We start from the raw sequence: 26,289 nt of genomic DNA, 5'->3' as shown, positions 1-26,289 counted from the left end.
TGATTAAATTAGCATATCAGCATTTTTTGTTGTAAAATCTACACTAAAACATGTCCGGCACTTTTTTTTAACTACAAAATTGTTAAATCAGCACTTTCGTTTTTTTCTGTGTAATTAGATTCAACTAACGCTGCGGCAACATTGAGTCCGGGACTCAGCGCCGCGGAATTCCGCAGCACGGCCTTAAAAAATAATTTTTCGCGTTTTTTCGCGGAGCACATCAAATCCTTTGTCCTCGGAGGATCTGAAATCGGAGACGAAAAATAACGTGAAAAGCGACTGAAAAAAGCGGGGAGAGAAGTAGGCCGTCAACCAAAACCAACACTTCTCAGGGAAAAATGTACCGTGAGGCGCTTCCAAGAAACGCTTTAAAACATGTATGATGCTTGTTTTGTTTTCGGAGCGGAAAGGAACCCGCGCACATAAAAAAAGAAGAAAAAAAAACGCCCCTCCTCCTCGCAGTGGTTGCAGAATCATACACTGACTGTGACCAGAGAGGGATGAAATATTAAACTTGCAAATTGTTTTTCTCTCTCTTTCTCAGCCCCCTCATTTTTTCTCTCAGTGGCGCCTTTAAGGAACTCGCTTCTTTGCCAACCCTTCCGCAAGTAACGAAACCCTACCCGCGATCCTTTTTCAAAGCACGCAAAAGCTACACCACCGTGCTAAGGAAAAACACCGCAAGAACCATCAGGTGTTGCCAACTTTCCTCCGACAACTCACGAATTTTCAGGAAAATTTGTGAATATTTCTCTTCCGATTTTTTAGAGGATTTCGTCCGTAATTTGATCTATAAAGTCTGAAAATTTCAAGAAGAAATATTCATAACTTTCTTCAAATACAAGTATTTCCTGAGACGAAGTTTGGCAACATTTGAATGCCCATACGTCGTTTTCACCTAGCACGGCAGTAAAGCGCAATGAACTCTTGGCACACGGCAAAGCGTGAAATTTTAAGTATGTTTTACCTGCGTAGCAGGCCAAGCCACATATTTTAACCTCCTATGCCGCTTAATTTCACTCAGATTGATGCCACTAGTTATGGCGTCACCGTGAAATTTCCCTGTGTAATATCAAATGGACTACATTTTGCAATTAGGAACTATAAATTCCAGCCTGGTTAAAAAACAACGTATGTGCCATTAGTTTCCCTATGCACATAAGTGTTTTTTCAGATGAGCCATAATTTACAGCTCCAAATTGCAAAATGCAGTCCAAATATGACCGTGCGATAACAATAACATCCTATCTCAATACTACCAATCAGAGTAAATTGAAAAATATACCAATTTTTTGTGATTTTGCAGTATCATAGCGCCTAAAACTCATTGAGATTTCAAAAAACTATCGTTTCAAGGAAGGAGACTTTATTTTAAAACCCTTTCAGAGGGGAGAAAATTTTTCAAAGTTCGAAAGTTTCTGAAATCATTTTCATGGGTATCGGTACGCTGAAAGTGTCAAATTAAATTAATGCCGAGCAGAATGCCTTTTTTTTTTTTTGATACCGCACACATTTTCCATGTTCATTTTTCTCCCACTCTTTTGGTTGAAAAAAGCGACTTTAGTAACGATCGATTAATTAATGAATAATTAATTAGATGAATTAATAATTAAGAACTTCTATTTTATGTTTCAGGTACGTGGACACCAATATTCTCCTCACATCGTAGGAGTCCTTCTCTCGAAAATCACTTTTATGAAGGTAAAAGTGTGTAGTTTCCATCACGATTAGTAATTTTTCTCAGTTTTGTTTCTGTGATATCCAAGAATCATCAAGTAATTCGGTTCGTAGTGTGGGTGAAACAGAGATGTAAAGTTGAATAAGAATAATGCTCCACCGTTGGGTAAAATTCATTCCAAACTTAGAAATATGCAGAAATTTTCTTTACTTTCATTGTCCATGCTTTTAACAGCAAAATTTAACTTTTCGAATTATTTCTTTCATTAATAAAGCAAAGGCTTTCGAAAGATCACTCCAAAATCATGCTCTCTCCTTTAAAAGATAATTAAATTGTGGAATGCAAGCAAGCTCCGGGACTGCTTCAAATATATTTGGGCAAAATCAATGTTGCAACTGTCAGTGGAATGACTACGTCTGATTGTTAAAATCAGTTTACGGAAATATGTTGGTTTTTTATGCTGAGTTACTCTGTTTACGTGAATCATCGCATGCGTAGTGTGGGAAATTCCGTGGACACCAATCAGAATTTGATAGAATGAGTAAAATACCTTGAAATATGATTTTGCACCCGACTGCAAGTTTGAGTCGACGCATCTGTCAGTGTTGCAAATTATTGCAAACACTTACTGCTTTAACAGTAGCCGAATACTCTCTCGTTACTCTCTAAACTACCAGCAATCCATTTTCCCCCAAAATATGAATTTGTTCTGTAATTTCCTTTAATTCAGTCCATGTCGTTGTAAGCTCGGCTTCAAGAAACGTTTCGAAAATATAAGCTTTTGGTCTGCATATCCAAGACAGGATTTACATTCAGCAGTGCGAAACCAGTTTTTTTTTACTCATCCATCAAAGCACATATCTGAGTTGAAATACTGATGGCACATACGTTGATCCTAAAATATGTCGGAACTAGTGGTTCCTTGTCACTACGACTTTCAATATCCCTAAACTCACTTATCTGCGTAGAATAAATCAAACAGATAGAGGAGAGAAGATTACGAGAAGAGGAGGGAAAAGAAGAATAAGAACAGAAGAAGAAGGGGCAAAAATGAGGATGAAGAGAAGAAGCGGAGGAAAAAGAAGGAAGAGAATAAATATTTTTAATAATTATAGTAATGATTTCAGTTGCCTTTTTTTATGGAGATGAAGAGGAAGCAAAGGAAGAGATGGAAAAATAATGGAAGAAGATGGAAAACAAAAAAGAAAGAGATAAAAGAGAAGGAAAGGAAGAATATGAGGCAATAGAATAGAAAGAAAAGTAGGAAAAAGAGGAGTAATTTGAGGGAAAAGAGAGGGAGAGAGAGAGAGAGAGAAAATGACTAAAAATAAGACAAGAAGAGGGAAAACACAAAAGTGAATAACAAAGAGCAAGATACTGTCGAATAATCACCTAAAATGAAAATTCATATTTTTAAGCGGCAATTTTTAAGGGCCACGTGGGCGCAGAGCTTTCATTTTTTGGGCGCCATGGCCGATTTTTCAGGCGCATTTAGCGCGTTAGCGCCTATGAATTTCGAACACTGGTTACGACTCCGAAACGTCCCGACGGGTAGCGAACGACGCGACGCGCCGTGACATCCCGACGCGACGTGGCAACAGTGGGACCCCCAGTTCGGGGTCTCCGGCAAATTGGCGGATTGGGCAGTGCCGCGCTGCAGTTGTGCAGTTGCAGTTCGCGGGGGTCCGGGGGGCCAAGGGGGGCATTGGGGCAGCGCGGCCTTCAACCGCGCGAGCGTCGAATTGCGCAAGCGCGCGGCCCGCTCGCCGCTTTCGGCTTTCGGCGTCAATCCGACTGGCCGACTGGCGAGCAGGCGCGGTTTCAGACAGCCTTCCCGTAGGAGAAATAATATCCCCGAGAATTTTACGAGCACTTCATGAAAAGTGCAATGCTTGGGGTATTTAGACCTCGAAACGTTGACGAATACGTTACGAGTTTTACATTAAGGAAACTGCATATCACCTTTTTACTCATGGAGCACATAAGGAGCTTGGAGGACAAGGCGCATAAATGGAGTTTTTGCTATTTTGAGCAGTACGTGTTTGAAGTTTCGGAATTACCTGGATCCCTACGGCGCCGGCGGAGAGAAGATTCAAACTGATTTTTGTATGCTGAAAAATTGAAACCTGGAATTTTTCACAGAGTATGCATTAAGACTAGTTTTACATGAAATCATCAATACCTCAATTTTTTGAAAAACTGCACTCAAGCGTCTTGTACTTCAAGCCCTTCACATAAATTCGTAATTTAAATGAGATAGCTGGCGCCATATTCTGATCCACCAGTTCCGAGCCCGGTGTGCGCCGAGCTTCGGTCACTTTTTCCATTTCGATATTTTCAATCCAAAATGGCCATGTAGAGTACGTAATAATTTCTATCCTCTTTACATCGGATTTTTGGGTGCCCGTGTATCGAAAACAATCGATTATGTATCGAAAAAGTGACTTGGCGTGACACAGGAGCTTCGGAATTTGGGATCTGGAGGAAGAATGAAAGACACAAGTGTTCATTGCAGTGGCATGACGTGTTTTGCGATATATCGATTGATCTGTCAATTAAAACTTAGGGAAAAGAATCGATTAACAGGGTGTTCGTATCGAAATCTTAATAATCGATTCTTTACTACAGCTTCAAATGGGCAAAAATCGATAATCGATTGTTCACGCCACGTCACTAGTTCATTGGTTTTCCAATAAATTTCCCTCACATCATCCTTACTGCACTAAACTCCGTGTGATGAATCCCTGTCCGTTCAAGAATTTTTGTACAGGATGAATATTATTTTAGCAAGAGGGAGCTACACCCGAAGTTGTCAGCTTGTCATTGTGATCGGTTTTGATTTTCATCGGCGAGGAGTGTCCCGATTGGTTCGGCGGACCCGAATGCAACGATTCTCTGCGCCGATCTCAGAATAAGCGAGGCTAGCCCCACGTCTTCGCCGCACAATAGTTTGAAACAAAACGGCCAAAATTCATCGGAGAAAATTCATGCTATAATGAGCCAGAAATAGTAGTCCCTAAAAGCTGAATACAGTCCAACTGTCTGATAATGCTCTTGTTTGGAATTGGTCCTGAAAACGAAAACTTGTCAACGGAAAATTCATGAGAGATTTATTTGGTCAGTTGCGCTAGTCACAGAATCGTATTCTGATTGTGTATTCTCGTCGATAAGGTAAAAATAATAGGATCTGCCTAAACCGCAACTTCCTGCGTTCAATAATAACCGAGATATCGCCCTTTGAAAAGTCGGGTTTTTGACGTCATCCACCGCGGCAGTGACACCCTTGCTTTCTTTCACCTTGCCCTGGTAAAAATTGGCAGTAGAATCTGTGTTCCAAAATACCATTGACCTACAGCCGGCTGTAAGATTTCCAATAGCTTCTTTAGCCAGCTACACAATTTCTTATAGCCGATGGCGATTAAGCAACAGCCAGGCGATAAAGTGTATGCTAAACGTCACTAATTACGGATGCTAGGACTTAGTGAGTTTTTGGACTACCGCTCTCTTTCTGGGCTGTAGTATCTTGATTTATTTTGCGAGGAAAGCTCCGTACTTTTGATGGATGCCTGCCATTACTAATATATCAGAGCGCCTTCAGTTTCGTATGATGCTGTGCAATACCTCTGGTGTGAAATAGTTGCTTCAAGCGCCGTGGCACGCTGCGGCGCGGCGGGCGGGCAGCCAGCGCGGAACGCGCATTGGCGCCTACAAACCTAACAGGGATACTTCACGCGTTGCGCAATGCGGGAAGTATCCCTGTTAGGTTTGTAGGCGCCAGTGCGTCGCGCGTCGCCGCGCCGCTCCGCTTTGTGTTAGGCTCTAATATTTAATCTCGCGGAGTCAGCGTTATTCGACTCATGATTTTGAAATGTTTGCACATCCTGTATCGATTATTCTCATTTTAATTGATGAAATAAAATATCTATTAAAGGAAAATATAATGTGTGTTATGTAAATATTAAGGTGGTTCCGTATCAAACTTAATGATTTCCAAAGCACACGAATTTCTACACAATTTCTTATAAGCAACAACCAGGCGATAAAGTGTAAAGCCCGGCGATAGGAACTATAACCCGGCTGCATAATTTTTTATCGTTTCGTATAGCCCGGCCGTATGATTTTCTCCGCATTCTACAGCCAGCTATATGATTTTCTGTAGCCTTCTTTAGCCGGCTATAAGAATCCCTATGGTATTTTGAAACGCAGCTCCTATCGCTAATTTTTACCAGGGTGCTTTTTTCCGAGTTTCACGTTGAACAACCAGTATAAATGTGCGTCACGCTGACTGATGAAAGCAAGGTGGAAGAAACCACAAGGGTGTCACTACCGCGGTGGATGACGTCAAAAACCCAACTTTTCAAAGGGCAATATCTCGATTAATATCGAACGTTGAAAGTTGCGATTTGGACAGATCTTACTATTCTTGGCTAATCTACAAGAATCAAGCATCAAAACACGATCCTGTTACCAGCGAACTGGCCTTTTCTCGATTTTCGGTCGTACACTGAAAAAAATTCTCGGCGTTTATACCAAGGTTTGTTGGTACCTTTACCATCTCACTTTTTTTTTTACCAATTATTGGTATTTTTACCAAGACAGACTGGTGAGCTTACCTACAAATCGGTATTTTTACTGTTCTTTTTTCAGGTAAGAATACCACTTTTATTGGTAATCCATTTCCGGTAACTTTGCCATTTTATCTCGGTAATTCTACCACAGTCGATAGAAAATACTGGCGTTTTTACTAAGGTCCAGTAAAATTACCGAGAAAGTTCAATAATTTCTCCGAGATTTCTCGGTAAAATTACCAATTCCATAAACGGTAATTTTACCAGGAAAAAACTGGGATCAAATAGAACCCCGAATTCTTGGTAATGTTACCCTTTTCTTAGTAAATACACCGAGATTTTTTTATCAATGTATTCTCGATTTTCGGTCATATTTTAACCAACCCAGACTACAGAGCGCCGACTTGTCGATCGTCTCGCATCAAACATTTCACGCTTATCATTCTCCTGTCAGTCACTCGCCAAATTCCTTGCACCATGCGCCTCCCCGAATCTGATGCAGTTTCGCACGAAAATATCTCTCCGGCTTCGGTGCCGCACTCAACACTCCGAATCCTCCTTATAAATGACCGTCAATAAATATGTTTTCATTTAAAATGTATTCTGGCAACGCCGCGAAGTGCACGCTCTCGAACGCAAAAATTTCTCCCTCCTCGATCCATGATAGGATGACGCCAAACTATATTCGGAGATGATTGCCTGCTGCATCACTCTTAACATTCTCTGGAAAATGGGAAAAACTGATGAAGATATTAGGAGCGGGACGGGGGAAACATTTCGTCGTTTCCATGCACCCAAATAGCGATGTTTCTGTCGTGAAAGTAACGTTTTAGCGTTTGATGGCTAGATTGTGCATGGCCGGTTTCACCAATCGATCGTGTATCGATCAGCTGGTTCAACAATGAACTTCTTACAGAATCAGAATTCAAGGACTGCGAAGCACACGATTTCTCATCAAAATTCGTCCAGAGCATGTTGATAATTGGACCGCATTTTGCAGTTAGGAACCACAGTTGCTGGTTCATCTGTAAAAACACTTATGTATACATAGAAACTAGGGTGCATATCGACGGTGAAACTACCAAACCACGTATCTTGTTTGCGGTGTTTAAAAATCTACGCTCACATTTTATTTTTTTGAAGTAGACCAAATCAATATCATTCCTTGAAATTTTCACGGAATTTTCTCCGCACAAAGAGGAAAAATCACAGAAATTTTCAAGACTAGATGTTAAGTAGTTTTTCATTTAAAAAATAAAGAATGACAGGAAGTCTGTGACGTCGCAAACCGAGATACGTGGTTTGGTAGTTTCACCGTCGATATGTTGTTTCTTAATTGAGCCAGAAATTGTCGTTCGCGATTGTTGTCCAATGCCGCTTCATTTTGTGGCTCTACGCGACAAAAAATGTTGCATTCAGCCACGGGTTATAGGCACTGTGTGACACAATGAAACAAGAAAAATCAGTGTGGCAAAATGCAACAAATCTTGTTGCAGTTAGCCGCGGCCAAGTCTCGTACCCTTGCGGTCGAAATGCAATCCATTTTGATGTCCCATGATCCTTGACATGTATGTATTCGTATGGATCTTAGGGCTTATGTCAGCAGGCTGATTATTGAAAATTGATAGACAAAGCTACAAACGAAGAAGACAAAAGGGATATGGAGGCATCTTATTGGTGGAACCAGGTGGTTGTAATGGACAAAGGAAGTATAGACTAACTAACGGCAACAGACGAGAGAACCATTAGTCTAGTCCATCATTTTCTCCCTTAGTCTATAAAAACCACACATTTCAACCAATAGGATCGCTCCATACTCCCTATTTACAGTTTTAGTCCGCAATCACGTATCTCGTTTGCGATATTTGAAAATCTCCGCTCCTATTTTAATTTTTTGAAGGAGAACAAATCGACATCATTCCTTGAAGTTTTCGCAGGGATTTCGTTGCGCAGAGAAGAAAAATCATAGCAGTTTTTAAGAATCGCCGTTGAGTAGCTTTTCATTCCAAAAATGAAGTATAACAGGAAGTCTGCCACGTCACAAACCGAGATTCGTGGTAGCGGACTTACACCGTCGTTGTGTCTTCTTTATCTATCAATTCGTCTACAGATTTCATTTATTAGCCTCAGAATGGACTTAGTTCCTTTTGATTTAAATACGTGCAATTCTGGAACACTGTATTGGCTGGGTCGGATCCAGCAATTTGGCAACACCAGATTTTCTCCATTTAAAGCTGTGTTAAATAATCGATTCTTGTCGGAGCACCTGACCCCTCCAAGAATCGATACATTTCCATAGGTTTAAATGGAGAAAAACAACGTTGCCAATTTGCTGGATCCTCCAATGTGTCATGTTGTGGGACGTTTTCGCACGAGTCGACTCAGAGGACACCAGCTCGTTTCGGCGAGGCGTTGAACCGAAGGCGCGCCGGGACGCAAGGACGGGGGGCTCTCGGGCCCGAGGGGGGCGTCTGGGTCCGGGGCCCCCCGCGCGGTTGCCGGTTGGGCAGGTGGCGCGGAGACGGTGATCTTGACTGTGGAGCCGAAGCCGCGCAACCCGCCGCCGCTGACCTACACCACTTTCACTTTTGTTGCCCATTGTGCCGCCGCCGCGCCGCGCTGCAGCGCTTTTCCCCGTCGACCTTCGGCGTCTGCCACGCGCGGCCCACGCTCCACGATCTGCCGACCCCCCGGAGGCCCGCAGCTCCGAGGAAATCAAAGGCGTCGTCGTCGGACATTCCCATCCGACGACGTGACGGGCTCGTTTCGACTTGGTGAACGAGCAAGATGTGCTCATCTCACGATCGTTTGATTTGATGGTCGGATCTTCCTCTACGGGATGGATAGAACGATAGACAAAGCGGTAGACATAGCGATAGACAAAGCGATAGACATAGCGGTGGACAAAGCGATAGACGCAGCTATAGGCAAAGCGATAGGCGCAGCTGTAGGCAAAGCGATAGACAATGCGATAGACGATGCGATAGACGATGCGATAGACAACGCGATAGACGGAGCGATAGAAAAAGCTACAGACAAAGAAGGTGACGGGGAAAATGGAGTGGTTATCTTAGTTGAAACGGGTGGTTGTCATAAAGAGGCGGAAACTTATGGATCAACTGGATTGCATTTTACAGAAAAGGACCTAAGAGCATTCCAAAGTCGCTAAGTTTAATCAACATTTTTGACCCTGTAAATATAAACTGATCATCTAGGAAAGTTTTATCTTTACTTCCAATAAACCACAAATTTAAGACGAAGTTAGTTTAATTTTTCGTAGCATTTCAGTAATTTTATTGCAAATGTAACTTGCACAATCCCAGCAACAGTGCAGTGCACTTGGCTCCTTTTTTCAAAATGCAATCCAAGTTTCTCGTGGGTTGCCATTGGTTAGTCTACTACCCACCTCATTTATCCATTGTAATCGCATTCGCTTCTTGGGCCCTAAGAGCTGCATATTTCGACGCGTCTGTACTCTCCCTATCACTCTAAACGCGTCTGTACTCTAATCCATGTTGCAAACAGAAACATGAACTTTCATTCTATTTGACTCGTCTTTCTTCGCCCTTGCTCGGATTATCTCGGTACCAGAGCGCAGCGTCATTGGCAACAAAGCAGAGTCGCGCACACCGAACCAAATCGATAGAAGGAGTCGAAGAAAAGAGTTGGATACTTTAAACGCATATAACTCCGTTTACACAAAACTTTGGGGTTCTACAAGTGGTTCCGTTGGTTTTCTCGTGCAATTTTCTTCTAGAAGCACCCCTTAAAGTTTAAAATGTGACGAAATGAACATCATAGTTTGCAGTTTTAGTCAAAAATCTCATGTCCGACCTCTCCAATTGACCCGATCTACTGTGCGGCGCGGCGAAACGGACGAAAAACTGGGGACCCACGAAGGGGCGAAGGGGTCCCACCGGGCGGGGACGAGCGGGGTTCGGCCGGAGCAGCGTGGCGATCAGTTATGCTTTGTCGTTGGCTGGCTGGTCAAAGAACCGGCATCTGATTAAGTAGGTCGCGAATTCATCTCCCCTCCAACATCCTGTTGCAGTTTGCAGTTTTGCGCAGGGTTGCCGACTCCACCATACCCACCGAGAGAACCCCACGGTAATTTTATGGATGCCCAAAATGCGAAACCACGTATCTCCATGGCGGTGTTTCAAAATTTCCGCTTCCATTTTATTTTTACGAACACTGGAAAAAAAAACACATTGAATCTAGAATCCAGACTCTTAAAACATCGACAAGAAAAAATACTCTTGATTCAATCAGATTTAAGCTTGATCAAGAACCAAGCCTCTTAATTTGAGGGATTTCCTTTTGATTTAAGCTTAAATTTTATTGAATCAAGAGTCCATTTTCTTGTCAATGTTTTCAAGAGTCTGGACTCTAGATCCAATGTGTTTTTTTTCTTTTTTTTTTCTTCTTTTTTTTTCTTTTTTTTTCCAGTGAAGAGAAACAAGCCAAATTTACAGCTTGAAGTTAGCACGGAAAATTCGGCTAACCCAGAAAAAAAATCAAGGGAGTTTTCAAGAAATTACGATGACTGATTTTCCAAAGAAAAAATTAAGTATGACAGGAAGTCTACAGCGTCGCAAATTGAGTTACATAGTTTTGAACTTTGGCCATCGTTGTACGGCTCGTGTTTGCCGTCGGCGAAGCTGCAAAACCGCGGAACTCGTTGTCAATGTTTCAAAATCTCCTATTTTATTTAATTTTTTATGTAGGAGATGGTTGGCTTGAAATTTTTTCAGCATATTTTTGACGCAATGGAGATAATTCACGGACATTTTCAAGGAATGACGATGAGTTGTTCACAAATTTAAAAAAACTAATTATAGTTAGAATCCTGAAAAGTTGCAAATTGTGGTACGCGTTTAACTAGTTTTATAATCGACGTGCTTGATGTGATGGATACCATTATGACGGCAATAATTAAAAACTGTAGGATAATATAATCGTGACGTCAGGAGTAGATATTAGTAACGTGTAATGCACGTACATGGAGAACGTAAGGTGACGTCATCATTAAACGAATAAGTGATTGAATTCCAGCTACTATCGTAAGAGGGGTTCAAGTGTGACATCATGAACAAAATCATTATTTTGATTGAACGTATTTCTATCAAACGGAACTATGTGCATGAAGACTTACGCCCTGACATCAATGAGAATATATGCATAACAGGGCTCACGTCACATTGCACATAGTTCCGTTTGACAGAAATGCGTCAAACGGTTGAAAAATATAACCCGCTCTCGTTCTCTCTTGGTAGGTACGTGAAACGTTACTGAAACAACTTAGAAAAAGCCGTGCTAAGGAAAAACGCCGTATGGATACTCGAGCGTCGCCAAATTTCCTCCGGTACAATGTTTATTTTTTAGGAAAGTTACGGATATTTTTTCTTGAAATTTCCAGGAACCTTAGGTGAAATTGCGAACAAAATTATCTGAACAATCGGAGGGAAAATATTCATAAGTGCACCAGAAAATCCGTATTTTATCGAAGGAAATTTGGCAACGTTGAAGCTTACAGCGTTTTTCCTTACACTGAAAAAAATTATCGGCGTTTTTTACCAAGGTCCGTTGGTACCTTTACTATCTCACTTTTTTTTACAAATTATTGGTAATTTTACCAAGATAGACTGGTAAGGCTACCTAAAAACCGGTATTTTTACTGTTTTTTCCAGGTAAGAATACCACTTTTATTGGTAATCAATTCCCGGTAACTTTGCCATTTTATCTCGGTAATTCTACCACAGTCGATAGAAAATATTGGAGTTTTTACCAAGGTCCAGTAAAATTACCGAGAAAGTTTAATAATTTTCCCGAGATTTCTCGGTAAAATTATCAATTCCATAAATGGTAATTTTACTAAGAAAAAAACTGGGATCAAATAGAACCCTGAATTCTTGGTAATTTTACCCTTTTCTTAGTAAATATACCGAGATTTTTCTTTCAGTGTAGCACGGCAGTATAGGTGCCGGCCTCTCCCATTCGAGAAAAAGGCGTTTTTTCCACACAATCTGGCACCAGTGGTCCGGTGTCTGCCCTCACTCGTTGTGCATCGCTGTATCTGGTTCCAGCCCAAATCAATTGTCCCCCTCCTTCTCAAGTACCCCCTGCCCCCGCCCCCTCACCTCGCGGCCAATGAATTGGCCATAGAAAGCCGTAAAAACTGCGAGCGAGGGGCCAAAACGGGCTGGGTGAATTTCGTGGCTGGGATAGGCGAATTTTGTTTTGGCGAGGGATTTTTTTTTATTTATGTCTTGCTGTTTGATTGATTGGTTTCGAGTCGCCTTGGTTGCAGACTGCCGCGCAGTTGCCGTGATGGCAGTTAATGTCGGCATTGATTTATGAGGGGCTGCGGACCTATTGTCTCAAACGATGAGAGAAGGAATAAAATGTGCTTTGAAAATGCAGTTCCACAGTTCTTTTTCCGCTGAACACAACTTCTCTTTTTCCGATCGCTCTTCCTTAGAAATCAAGTTTAAAACCGAAAATGATTTCTTATTTCTAAATTGTCCTCAATTTAGAACACAGGAACATTTAGAACTAGGTGGAAAACAGTTAAATCCGGAAAATGACGTTGCTGGAAACAAGGTGGAAAACGGTCAAATCCGGAAAATGCCGTTGTTAGAAACAAGGTGTTGAACATTTCCGTTTAGTATGTAATGGCATTAGGTTATGTTACAGGTTTGCTTGTGCGGTAACATAAGTTGACCTAAATCCTAAAGTACAAGGTAGTACAACTGAAATGTCCTCGGACATCATAGGGATCGAGAAATATTAAACTCATGGAGATCTAATTTGGTTATTATTTCATAGAACGACCCGCTGTAAAGACAAAAGTCATTTTGAAATGCTCATTACTAAGAAGCTCATTACTATTCCAGTATCTTCCAATGACTGACTCTTTGGACTAAAAAATGCTCTGAACCCTTAGGTGCGTGGACACGCGAGCTTTGGCTAAAGGTCTGCAAACACATCCCAAAAAAAGAATCAGTCGCGAAATTGAAAAAGAAGAAAATATCGAGTGTCAATACAGCCGAAGATAAAAGAGCCGTAATCGGGCCTCTATATTCAAATGTTTCCCCATTGACAGCATAAAGCGGAGCATTGTGAGATCGCGTTATCGCGCCTTCAATTTTGAGGACGCAACGTGGACATCCATCAAGTACGTATAGTTGTATCTCTGCGCCGTCCGTCAGCGCGCATCCTTTTCCTTGCTTTGTTTCCATATTGTGTTAGTTTTCGTTTGCCTTATTTGAATCCGTGCTTCAAGAGCTACATGAGCAGCACAGCCACACATAGGAGAGACGTAATCAGCCCGCGTTTTATAACTTTTCTCCCGAATATGAGCGACACCTCATTGAAAGCATAGAGCGGAGCAGTGTTCAACAAGTTCACGCCGCGCGTTATCGTGCCTTCAATTTTGCAGATGCAACACGGACATCCATCAAGCACGAATAGTTGTATCTCTACGCCGTCATTAATGCGTGTCCTCTCCTATGCTCTATTTCCATAACAATGCATTTATTTAGGTTTGTATATGGAGGTATGAAACAAATGTTGGGCAAAAATTGCACAGGTATATTTTCTTGTTCTCTTCACGAAAGAACGTAACTTTATTTCAATGGTGCCAAATTTGTCCTAGCATATTGCAATACCAGAATAATCCGAGGCATTTCGAACTGAAATTCTCTCAAAGTTTTCTTCTGATCTCATGCAAAAATGAGACCAATTTCGGACGGAAATTGAACCAGTACACTCTTGGAAAATTTAAATTACCCACACCAATTTTGCAACCTTCGAGGAGTTACGTCCCCTGGTCCGGGAAACGACAAATTTCATTAGAAATTGTCTCTTTCTCAGTAAATGTTGCAACCTTGGAATAGAGCTACGTTCCTTCGTCCAGGAAAAACGGATCAAAAACGAAAAGCGTCGGCTCTCATCCTAACACTGCCAAACGGATCTATGTGCACCAAGACATGAGCCCTGAGACCCGTAAGAATACATGCATAACAGGGCTCACGTCATAATGCACATAGTTCCGTTCGGCAGAAATACGTCCGAAGTCAGGACGCACAAACGCTCTTTCGACGCGGCATCGCTTATTCTTTCGAATGCGGTTTTTTTTTCCTAGCTCGAGTCAAAAAGCGAATCACCGAGTTTGAGGAATTTTAGAGTAGGCCGTGATGCGAAACTGCATCGGGGGGAGGGGGGGGGGGGCGAATATTGGGAATATTTGCGGCCGGACGAAACCTCCGCGAAAGTTGAGACAACGCAGCCCCAACCACGAAGCATGGCCGCCCTCACACCGCAAAAACTTGAGCCTGCAGCTGCTGTATTGCCAAATCTGACGTATAAAAGATAAATTTTGTTTGAAAGTGTCATTTATTTCTCTGGTTGACTCACATTAGAGTACCTGTATAGCGAGAGTATAGACAGATGTGAAACTCCGAAAATCCATCAGGCCTTCACCGATGCCTCCGCGAATAAAGTTAGGGCCCAGAAATGCAGCCAACTTATGAATTTCAATTATCCAGAACGATTTATTAATACAATTGTTACGAACCATCGTTTATAAAGCACGTATTTGACTTAGTTTTTGCATACATTTACTCATTTTTCTGGAAGAACGCTCATTTATGTACTTTCTTAGCCATCTTCGTTAGAATTGGAATCCACAGACTGGCAGTGAAATTTAGTGCGTCAGAAGTTGGTTAAAAGGGTGGCTGCTTTTTTGGGCCCTAAGCTCTTCATGAAGCGATCTGTCCATACTCTCGCTATACAGGTACTCTAACTCACATTGCTCCTCAAAAGCCTCGAGAAAACCTTAAACTGATGATGGACCAATCAAAGAGGGACATAGGCATGGCTACTCTCTCTACGTAGGCAATTTAGTGAACGGGCGGCATGGTGCTAAGGAGAAACGCCGCATGATCATTCAGGCGTTGCCAAATTCCCTTCAGTACGATGCGAATTTCCTGGAAAACTTGTGGATATTCTCCCAATTTTTCACAGAATCTCATTCGCAATTTATTCTACATTTTCATTATTTATTTATTCATCTACATTATCATTTTTCTACATGAGAGATACAGAGTGGAGTAACATTTTCGTAATAATGATGTAAAAATCGCCTCAGAGAATAAGGAATTACATGTCAGGTCATAATGCACCTACTGCTGTGCTAAATAAGATCGCCGTAATAGCCGGACGAGAAACATGCACACTTTTCTTTCAAAGTAATTATTTTACGGGAAACATTGTGCAACATTCTAATGTTTGCGCGGCGTTCATGGCGTTCTAATAAAAATGTTCTAATGAGCTCTGACGAAAATTGGACGCATTTTTCCACGAAGTTAAATTAAAAAAAAGAAAAAAAAACCGTCCGACTCTCCGAGCGCGAACGAAATCCACAAGGAACGCACGACAAGCTGCTGCAAGCGCATCGATGATCGCAACCAAAAATCGGAGGTGCTTAACCGCGGGCCCGTGACAGTGGCGTGGCGTGAATTGCGATATATCGATTGTGGTGCCATTTAAATCTATGAAAAAAGATCGATTATCAGGGGGTTCGCAGCGAACACCTTAATAATCGATTCTTTACCGATAGCTTCAAATGGCGAGATATCGATAATCGATTATTCACGCCACGCCACTGGCCCCGTGACGCGGAGCCCGCGAGATTAAGCACCTGATATTTGCGATGCCTGCCGATGTTTGCTCGGAGCAAACATGCCGCGGGATCATTTGCCTCGCTCCCAGAAATTTTTGCGACGAGCCGTTGACATTGACTATCACCCACGCTTTTCACCATTCATCAAAGACTGCCCGTTTAGAGGCCTCCATCAAATGAACCTGTTTACTGGAGACAGTATATTATTTTCGATAGACGATCAAACTCCCAACCAATCCGAATGAAAACGGAGACAAAAAGCGAATTTTCGCGATCGAATGTCATTCATCAAACGAATTGATCAGTGCTGAGTGATGCCGATGATCGGTGATGTCAGGAGCCAATCAGAGCTCAGATTTTTTTCCTAAATGAAATTAAGAAGAAAATAAGAAAACACGAAACACTAAAACACAGAAATTGCGAAAACACCAGACTTGAATTGACAAAACACAACAACAGATAGAGATGACAGAACAAAAATTTTGGTGAGAGATGAAGTTTCTGACATCGATTGCATCAATTCAAAAATCGAATTCAAGTCCCGAGGTGAATTCGAAATTTCAAATTGATGGATTTCAACGGTCTCTGGTCAGACCAACGAAGAAGTCGAATATCATTGAAAAAAAATGCATAATCGTCGAATATTATTCAACGGTTAATGATATTCGATCGCGAAAATTCGCTTATTTCACTACGTAAAAAACTTCAAGAGCATGAACTCGGAGTACAACGCCTTCAATTTTCCTCGAGACTATCCGCTTCGCCAAGCAGTTAATTTAGTTGCCTATCCGAGCCGACCTCAACTGAGGTTCACGCATTGGCGCCAGAGTACCTTAATAGAGAGAATATCGCCATGTGGCTATGAGTTTTGATTGGCCTCTCCTTATTGAGTTTCGTGGAGCTCTTAGGATCCAAAAATGAAGGACGCTGTAAGGAAATGTGAACACCAAATAGCTTAAAATGTAGTTTTAGTTGCATATTGCAACGAGAACCTCACTCAAATGCATCATTACATAATTTTACAGCTAATCATGTGCTGGTTTCAAGAAAAATCATGTTGGATGTAGTGAAGTTAGTAGCAAGTGCGGTTGGTGATAACCGTCAAAAGTTGGCAATGACCCCTCCCATCATCAAAAACCAAAACAAAGCGCCCTAATTTTTGGGTCCTAAGAGCCTCCATAGAATGTGGCGGGGCGAAATGTGTAACCTCTCTACCAAGGTACCCTAGGTCTCCCTAGAGTCCCTTTATACTGAGAGTCAGGACAACACCCCTCATGGAGTCACAAACGGGAATAAAGATTACACAAATTGAACGTTTTTTGTAATCTTTGATCGGCTCATTCTTAAATTCCTTTCTCCGTTCCTTCTCTCATTCCGTTTGTTCCTTGTCGAACCCGAAATTCCTCGGTCCATTCCATATTATAATCTTTGCAATTGGTGAAAATGTAATCTTTATTCCCGTTTGTGACACTGTGAAGGCTTAAAATCCGGTTAACCAATCAGAAATGGATTCGCATTGTCTTGACTCTCAGTATAAAGGGACTCTAGGTCTCCCAGTAAAGGTATTCCACTGTATCAGCGGGGAAATGTCCATTTCAGAGGTTTATTTTTAATCATCTTTTCGCTGGCCAGAGAAAAAAAAATGTTCTTCGAAAGAAGCTCCATTGTCCGAAACAAAACGGGCAATTTAAAGTGCAACGGACTTGGGGACTCCGTGCCAGTGGCGTGGCGTGCATTGCGATGTATCGATTGTTATGCCATTTAAACCTATGGTGAAGAATCGATTATAAGGTGTTCGCTGCGAACACCCTGTGTATCGATCCTTTTCCATAGGTTTAAATGGCATGACAATCGATATATCGCAATGCACGCCACGCCACTGCTCCGCGCCATAAATCTCCAGCGATCAATCAGACGCAAATAACCGCGGCAAATCAATATCAAACCGTTACGGCGATCATTACTGCAAATCGCCATTACGCGACGAATTAAGCGCCGAGTTTTAAATGCGCCGTTCGCGCACAGCCGCGCTGAGGAAAAACGCCTTATGAGCCTTCAGATGTTGCCATATTTCCTTCAAAAAAATTCAAATTTACCGGGAAAATTGTGAATACTTCTCCCTAAATTTGTCAGGCAATTTTGTTCGCGATTTAATCTAAAATTTCTGAAAATTTCAAGGCAAACTCTGCAAAACTTTCCTCGCAAATCCATATTTTATTCGAGGAAGTTTGGCAACTCTGGAATGTACATACGACGTTCTTCCTTAGCACGGGCCCGATAGCGAAACTCAAAACATCCGAGGTCCTAAAAGACGAATAAACGGCTCGGTATCTGAACGTATTTGTGCCAAAAGGAACTATGTCTCACTCAATTCCTATGCACATAGTTCCTTTTAGCATAAATGCGCCCGTCTGTGCCTCATTAAAGTTGGGTGATAATGCGTCTGTTCAAAAATTTTAAGAGCTGATAAGCGGCTCCGCAGTTCGGCTCCCAGTCATCTAGCCTGCATCGCGTAATTTGTGCAACGCTCACGCCGCGTATGGCGTGATACTGTCGCTTCGCCGGAGAAAAATTCCCGAAAATATGTAACCATGAGGTTGCCGAATTATCTCCTTTTTATTTGCCTCTATTCTGTTTTTCTGGGGGCTTTTTGCAGGGTTGCCGGCGATCTGGAAAACCGGGGGTCAGGTAAAGTCAGGAAAGCAGCGACCAGAGAAAGTTAGGAAATTCGTGGGGAAAGTCAGGGAATTTGTGGGGAAAGCGAGGGAATTCGTGGGGATAGTCAGGGAATTCGAGGAGAATGTCAAAGAATTCTTGGGGAAAGTCAGGGAATTCGTGAGGAAAGTCAGGAATTTGTGGAGAAAGTCAGAGAATTCGGGGGAAAAGTCAGGGAATTCGTGGGGAAAGCGAGGGAATTCGTGGAGATAATCAGGGAATTTGAGGAGAATGTTAAAGAACTCTTGGGGAAAGTCAGGGAATTCGTGGAGAAAGTCAGGGAATTCGTGGGGAAAGTCAGAGAATTCGGGGGAAAAGTCAGGGAATTCGTGGGGAATGTCAGGGAACTCGTGGGGAATGTCGAGGAATTTCTGACACATTTACTAATTACTATAACATATCCCTTCTCTTTTAAATGTTTTTTACTTTCTGGATATTTTTAAGGCTTGTCATTTTTTAACCAACCACTGAATATCTTTTCCCATACTTTGATCTTAAAACACGTAAATACTGTCCAACATTTAGCAACAGTCCACGTATTTAATAATAAAAAAATTAGGTGGAAATTCTTCACCACCAAGGTCGGGGAAAGGCAGGGGATTTGAAGATTTTAAAGGATTGATTGCAGCTCATTTTCCAATTTTGGAATCGCTTTACGTTCTTTCGTTCGGAAAACGACGAATTCCGCTCCAGTAACGAACGGAGGATTATTGTGAGCAGCCATTCCTAATGCTGCCGTCCTAAGGAAAAACGCCGTATGAGCCTTCAGGCGTTGCCAAATTTCCTCTGGCAAATCACTGATTTACAGGAAAATTTGTGGATATTTTCCCGCCAATTTCTCGCCAATTTTGTTTTTAATTTGGTCTAAAGTGTCTAAAAATTTCAAGGAAAAATATTCATAATTTTCCTCAAAAATGAACATTTTATCCAAGGAAATTTGGCAACTCTCGAATGTTCATACGGCGTTTTTTCCTCAGCACGGCAGAATGGGTCACATGTGAGTTGAGAGCTATTTCGGGGGATTTTCTGACGGCGACTGTCGAGTGACGTGTTGGGCATCCATTTTTGCCCTACTTCATTAAAAAAAAAACGGGTGAAAAAAATCACTTATCTCTTTCAATTCTGTCTCGGCCGCTTTTGAATCATCGGCGCCATATTGCCTTCCTTGCTTTTTTGCTGTCGAACTATGAGTAAGTGCCAAAGGACGGGCCCCCTACTTGTTGTACTTCATTTTTAAATGGCGATATTACTCCGCGGCCATTTTTAAAAACTGCCATGATTTTTCTCCTCTGTGTGGAGGAAATTCCGTGAAAACTTCAAGGAATGGTGTTGATCTGTTCACCCCTGAAAAAGTAAAATTGGAGCTGAGATTTTCAAACACCGCAAACGAGTCACGTGGTTTGAAAGTTTCTCCGTCGATATGTTAAAATCGGGGTAATCGAACCTGCAATTGGCTTGTTTGTACACTTAAATCACGCAAATTGACCATCGAAGCGAGGGTTTTGAAAAAAAAAAAAACCTGAAAACTTGTTTAGTCTGACCATAAGTGCTGACGCGTGGATTTCGGGAGCCAGTGCAATCGTGCAGTCATCGATATGCCTGTGAATTCAAAGCCTTGAAATATTTTCCGCACGAAATCCGCCGATCAGGACACTTTCTTCTGTTTTCGTGTGAATCGAGTGATTTTAGTTGCTGAGCTTGTGATCGCATTTTCCGTTTTGAAGAAAAACGAGAAAAATCCGGGGGACGGGAATGCCGCGATGAAAATGTTTTTTCCCCACAAAAACGCGAATATAACTAAACATAAATACCAAATACTTCACATTTAGTAATACCAAATGATTAATATGACAACTTTATTGTATTGTCACTATTTTTGAGACAAACTTGCCGTCTAAACAGACATATACTTGAGTTATTAGAGGATATCAGTCGAAGAGCTGACTAACAAGTGAAAAAAACAGTTTGCCACTAGAAAATAGGAGCCAAGGTAATTTTGAGAATCTTTGAAATTTCAGAGCTAAAATACATCAAATACATTACAAATCTGAAGGCACAGTCATAGTGAGAATTCAAGGCATAATTTCCGAGTCAACTTTAATTACATCTCCCGTAAGTGCACCAAGAAATAAAAGTTCGGTCGCATGTGCCTAAGTTCGGTCTCCCATATCATCCCAACTAATTCGGTTTGTCAAACTGAATTTTCAGTTCCTGGAACCGAACTTGTGCGGCAAAGTGAACGGACGAACAAAGTTTGGTCATAAATTCCGAACGTTTGGTTACACGAACCGAAACTTCGGTTTGACAAACCGAATATTTGGGATGATATAGGAACTCCGAACCTTCGGTACACATGACCGATTTTTTTTTTTCTCAGTGATACATATCTGAATAACAACTGGAGGTATACGACTTGACAAGTTCAAAAATGGGTCTCTCGGCCCGCATTTCCCGAAACCGGGAATCAGGAACCGGTCAGATTTCTCGGAACCCAATTGAACGCCCGTATCAGCAATTTTTTTCCCGAGAGATCGGGGGGGGGGGGGGGGGTCGGGATGACGGCTTTGAAAAGCGTCGAGTTATGATCGATGCCAGGAACTACTCTCGCCCGTGATTCCGCTTAATTCCATCGTAAAATTTTTGTTTTCCCCGCGAAAAGCACGATTCCGCACTCGGGGCGATGACTCAGTTTTCCGCTGATAGTGACACGAACAGCAGGGAAACGCGCGCGGGAGAAAAGTAAAAGGAAAAAAAAAACTTAGAGTATCTCTTACAAGACGTTTAATCAATACTTACTTATCGCTTTCCCCTTCGGCCCCCCTCAATCCCCCCCCCCCTCCCTCCGGTGAACCCTGTCAGCCGAGAACTGCACTTAATGCAAATCTGAGTTGCCTGCCTCCTCCGAGTGCGATTTTTATAACCCCTCCCCTCTCCGCGCCGAAGCTTCGAGATTTGGACAGAGTGTCTAGCGGGAGACGTCTGTCTACTCTTTAATATTAAAATGAGGCCACTACTTTGATGTAGAGATTTTTAGGATTAGTCTTGTCTTGCGTTGATTTATTTATTTGCAATTTAAACTTGCAGCCTTTTGCCTTGCACTGAAAAAAACTCCGACAGTGAGAGCCGTATTTACGGTATCTACGGTATCTACAGACATACTGTGCGTGTTCCGGGTTCAGAGGCCGAAAACTTTGGGCAAAGCACCCGGAGCAATCGAAGCCACGGCTCCAGCACCCGGAACTTTCGGCCTCTGAGCCCGGTAAAGTATATGTAGCCCGTAACTTTTTTTCAGTGTGCCACATTTTTTGAGCCAAGGTTCATCCATAGCCGATGAAAATATATGCGTAGAATGCAGATAAATTCCTTCCAAACGCCCTCTAATTTCTAAATTGTTGACCCTAGGGCAGGAAAAGCGCAAGAGTGTATACTAAGTAGTTACCTCACGCGATTCAATTTTCATTTCTGAGGGCTTCCTCAAGAATATTTCCGAATAATTAAGCATCTAATAAATAGTTTGAGTCAATCGAGTCATGAATAATTACCAGATGCAATAAGCGTCCTTCCATCCTCTTTTATGGCCTTAGATGCTAAAGCACCGCTTTAAATTAAACTTATATTACTATTACTACTACTACCTTCCTTCCTTCCTTCCTTCCTCCGTTCCTACCTTCCTTCCTTCCTTCCTCCGTTACTTCCTTCCTTCCTACCTTCCCTCCTTCTTTCCTTCGTTCCTTCCTTCCTTCCTTCCTTCCTTCCTTCCTTCCTTCCTCCCTTCCTTCCTTCCTTCCTTCCTTCCTTCCTTCCTTCCTTCCTCCCTTAAATTCCATCCTCCGTTCCTTCCTTCCTTCCTACTTTCCTTCCTTCCTTCCTTCCTTTCTTCATCCCTTCATCCCTTAGCACCGCTTTAAAATAAAATTATTTTACTACTACTACCTTCCTCCTTCCTCCCTTCCTCCCTTCCTTCCACGCCTCCTCCCCCTTGGATTCGCCTACACTGAAAATATTAGTTCCTAATTTCAAAAAGTAGCGGCAACGCTACTTGGAGTCGGATCGCGTCATTCTTTCCACCTAACGCAATTGTTGGTACGCGATGGCATCGCCATTTCTGAAAACTTATTTCTAAATCGGGGACGGATTATGAAGAAGGGCCAAGCGGTGACTATCTAGGACTCGGACTCGCCGATTTGCGTCACCCCGAGAACCGGATTCGCGGAGGTGACTCGCGATCCGCGATTCCGCGCGAATTTCGGAAATTTAACGCGTCAAAAGTCGCCATTCCGACGCACGAGGCACCCCATGAAAGGCGCAAGAGCCAGCCGCTCGCGTCATCTCCGACTTTTGACTTTCAGAGAGGTCCAATTTTTCCGATTCAAATTCCCGATTCCGATTTCTCAAAATAGGCCGGCAGCCGGGATCTGAATCATCCTGCGGGATTAAAGGTGCACCCATGAGGGTTTCACGCGAAATAATAACGGGTGCGATGACCTGAAGCAAAAACATGGTATGCTCAATTGGAGATTATTAAGCACTTTGGAACCATAGAGAAAAAAAAGGAGGTGTTTGCATCTTGAGGATTTGTACCCACCTACGTCATCACTGTAAACAAGACGCTCGTTGAGGGTTATGTTGCCGCTGTAAAAACGGACCATAATGTCCGATTTTTTTACTTAAATCAACTCTTGATATAATTTCAAGAACTTTTTATAGAATGACTTTTTCCCTTAAATTACACCATTTCCAAGAAAATCGACAGGATAAAAACGTCGCTGTACCCGCTGACGTCATCAAAGCTATAGATACTCTATGAAAAATTCCAAGATGCCCGAAATGCAAACACCTCCTTTTTTTTCTCTATGCTTTGGAACAGCCTTTTTTCGATTTCTTTATAAAAAAAGAACCTACCTACTTCAATGATGGATTCGATCTCGGTATGGAGTCACAGACGGATCCGGGTCGTACGCCCCTTACGCCGCCCCCCCTTCCCCCGAAAAAAGTGAGGAAGAAAAGGGGATCAAAGAGATAAGTAAGGAACGGAGGTAAAAGAAGGAGGAATGATAGACTTGGTGATAGTTCATGACGAAATCGACTCCAACTGCATTTAGATGCTTTAAAATTTTGACAATTTACTGGAAGAAGCCCCTCAGCCCCCTTTACCCCCCCCCCCTCCCCGTTCGAGATGTGCTTATGAATGGAGTTACGTACTTCCGTCTACAAGCTGATTTTTGAAATTGATAGGCAAAACTATAGACAACGAGGACGTAATGAGTATGGAGCGACCCTATTGGTTCATTTGGGTGGTTCCTACGGACTGGGGGGTAAATGATGATGGACTAAGAATAGGGTCGCTTACCCGCTTCCACCAATAGGATCCCTCCATATACCTTTCGTCGTCTTTACCCACAGCTTTGTCTTTCAATCTCGACCATCAGTCCGCTGGTAAAGGACGCTTTAAGAGGGACATTTTCCTCCGTTTTCAACTCCTTTTCCTACGATTTGGCTAAATTATGCCCTCATTAATACGCCATCAAAGCTATCCGCGTATCGTGTCTACTCTGACGTGCTAAGGAAAAACGCCGTATGAACATTCGAGAGTTGCCAAATTTCCTCGGATAAACTGTTTATTTTTGAGGAAAATTATGAATATTTTTCCTCGAAATTTTCAGACACTGTAGACCAAATTACGAACAAAATTATCCGAAAAATTGGCGGGAAAATGTCCACAAATTTTCCTGTAAATTGGTGATTTGCTAGAGGAAATTTGGCAACGCCTGAAGGCTCATACGGCGTTTTTCCTCAGGACGGCAGTACTGTCCGATAGACCCAATCCCGAGCTGGACAGCGACGGACGAGGGGGCCCTAAAAAGAGGGGGGGGGGGTGCCTCGGAATTAGAGATCGGTGAAGTCAATGCTTCGAAGAATGATGGCTCAAGATCGCCGGATCGCCATTGTTCTGCGAAAAATGAATAATTCCCGTCATTTAAGTGCATTACTCCACTGCTCCTTCCGAGACGCGTTGTTGCCACATGTAACAAGTTCTCGCGAGAATAGCCGCGGGAATCCGAGGGTTTTTTGAGGGGAAAGGCAGCGCTGCGTGCATGCATGCCGTACTCGTCTTATTATTGGGTTGGGGCATGCAAAGACAATGCGCCCGGCGGAGCAGTGAAAAATAGATGTCGGTCGATTACAATACTGGATCCGATTGCCAAATGGATGGCATTTGTCAAAAAGGAACCGAGGGCTAGGATATATTTATAAAAGCGCTTATCTGTAGAGAGGAAGCAACTGCAGATTCGCCGTTTCTAAACTCGGCCAAATGGGAACCAAGCATATAGACACGTCTGTAAAAGTAGCCATCTTAGTTAGGGAATCAAAAGCGGGTCTATTGTTTTTGGACTTCACAAAAAAATTCATGGATGGATTTTTTATTGTTGAAGAATAAATAATTTAAGTTGAATTGATCGATAAAAGTGTTTCAGAGGGACGTTGACTTTGAAATTTCCGTTCAAAATCAACAAATTGATCTGGATGAGAAGGGTGCAGAGGAAATATGAGTAACCCATCTCGCCGAAACTAGATATAGAAATCACAGAACAATCTATTCAGGGTAAAAACCCTTCAAACAGAAGGATAGGCAAAAAGCCTCACCTAGGAACTCGAAGAGTTATCTACCCAGAATTTCTTTCACATCGACTAACTAACTAGCATTTTTTTAATTAAAGGGTTGGCTGCCCTTTTGGGCTCTAAGAGCTTCATATTTCGACATTTTCGTGCTCTCCTGATACACTGAAAAAAAAGATTGGTAGAATTTACCATTCCTTCACGCTGCACACACAGCGTGAAGGAATGGTAAATTCTATCGATCTTCAAGTCGATTCTGCCACAGGAATAGTTACCTGTACCAGTATATAGTAACGTTTACCTTTCTTCTGACAGAATTGACTCTGAATCAACGCCGCGTGAAATGTAGCGTGAAGGAATGGTAAAGTTTACCAATCATTTTTTTTTTTTTTCAGTGTACTCTAGCTCAGAATACTTGTACGGGATGTCTAAAATGTACTATATCCGGGCACACGCGGCAACGCTGCGGAACAGACAATATGATTTTTCACAAGATGCAGTGGGTGGGGGGCCGTGGGGGTGTCGTCGAGGGGGGCGGGGGTCGGGTAACCGGTATTCCGTTGCGGTAGTCGAATTGCGAGATGCCAAGAATGAGAGCTTTGCGCCAATGCACACGTGAAGCGGACGAAACGACGCGACGCGACGAGCAGCCAACATCACAAGACGAAATAATGCACAAAATGCCCTCGACGCCAATTTCGACGCCGTCGTCCCGCGTTCGCGCCGTCACCCGCAAAAAAAATCTCGAATCCGGTGGAATTCATGATTCCCGAATGGGTCACTAAACCTTGCGTTTTTCATTTAATATTAGGAAAGTACCAGGTAAATAGATTACGTGGTGATTTTTTGCGTATATTCCTATCCAAAATCCCAATCAAGCTTTTAAAAAGTCCGTTAAAGTCCATTTAAAAGGTCTCGCCATCACAATCCTTCTATGCAGTTTCTCTGTGCTAAAAGGATTGAAATGGTGACACCCCCTCCCCCCTAATTGCAAGGATACGAATATTACTTTCTCTTGGTCAAAA

At 42.4% G+C, this 26,289-nt stretch overlaps 1 protein-coding gene across 1 annotated transcript in view; it reads left to right on the top strand.

Annotated features, from left to right (window-relative positions):
* The window catches only part of Eip93F (Ecdysone-induced protein 93F), a 133,326-nt gene that overhangs the window by 48,039 nt on the left and 58,998 nt on the right, over positions 1-26,289 (top strand). Inside the window, 1 exon segment of the mRNA XM_072304514.1 lies at positions 1,636-1,701. Within this exon segment, the coding sequence (XP_072160615.1) occupies positions 1,636-1,701 (66 nt within the window).

Source organism: Bemisia tabaci, chromosome 9 (genome assembly GCF_918797505.1).
Source record: "Bemisia tabaci chromosome 9, PGI_BMITA_v3".
In the NCBI taxonomy this organism is placed as follows: Eukaryota; Metazoa; Arthropoda; class Insecta; order Hemiptera; family Aleyrodidae; genus Bemisia; species Bemisia tabaci.
This window is presented reverse-complemented; position numbering and strand designations above follow the sequence as displayed.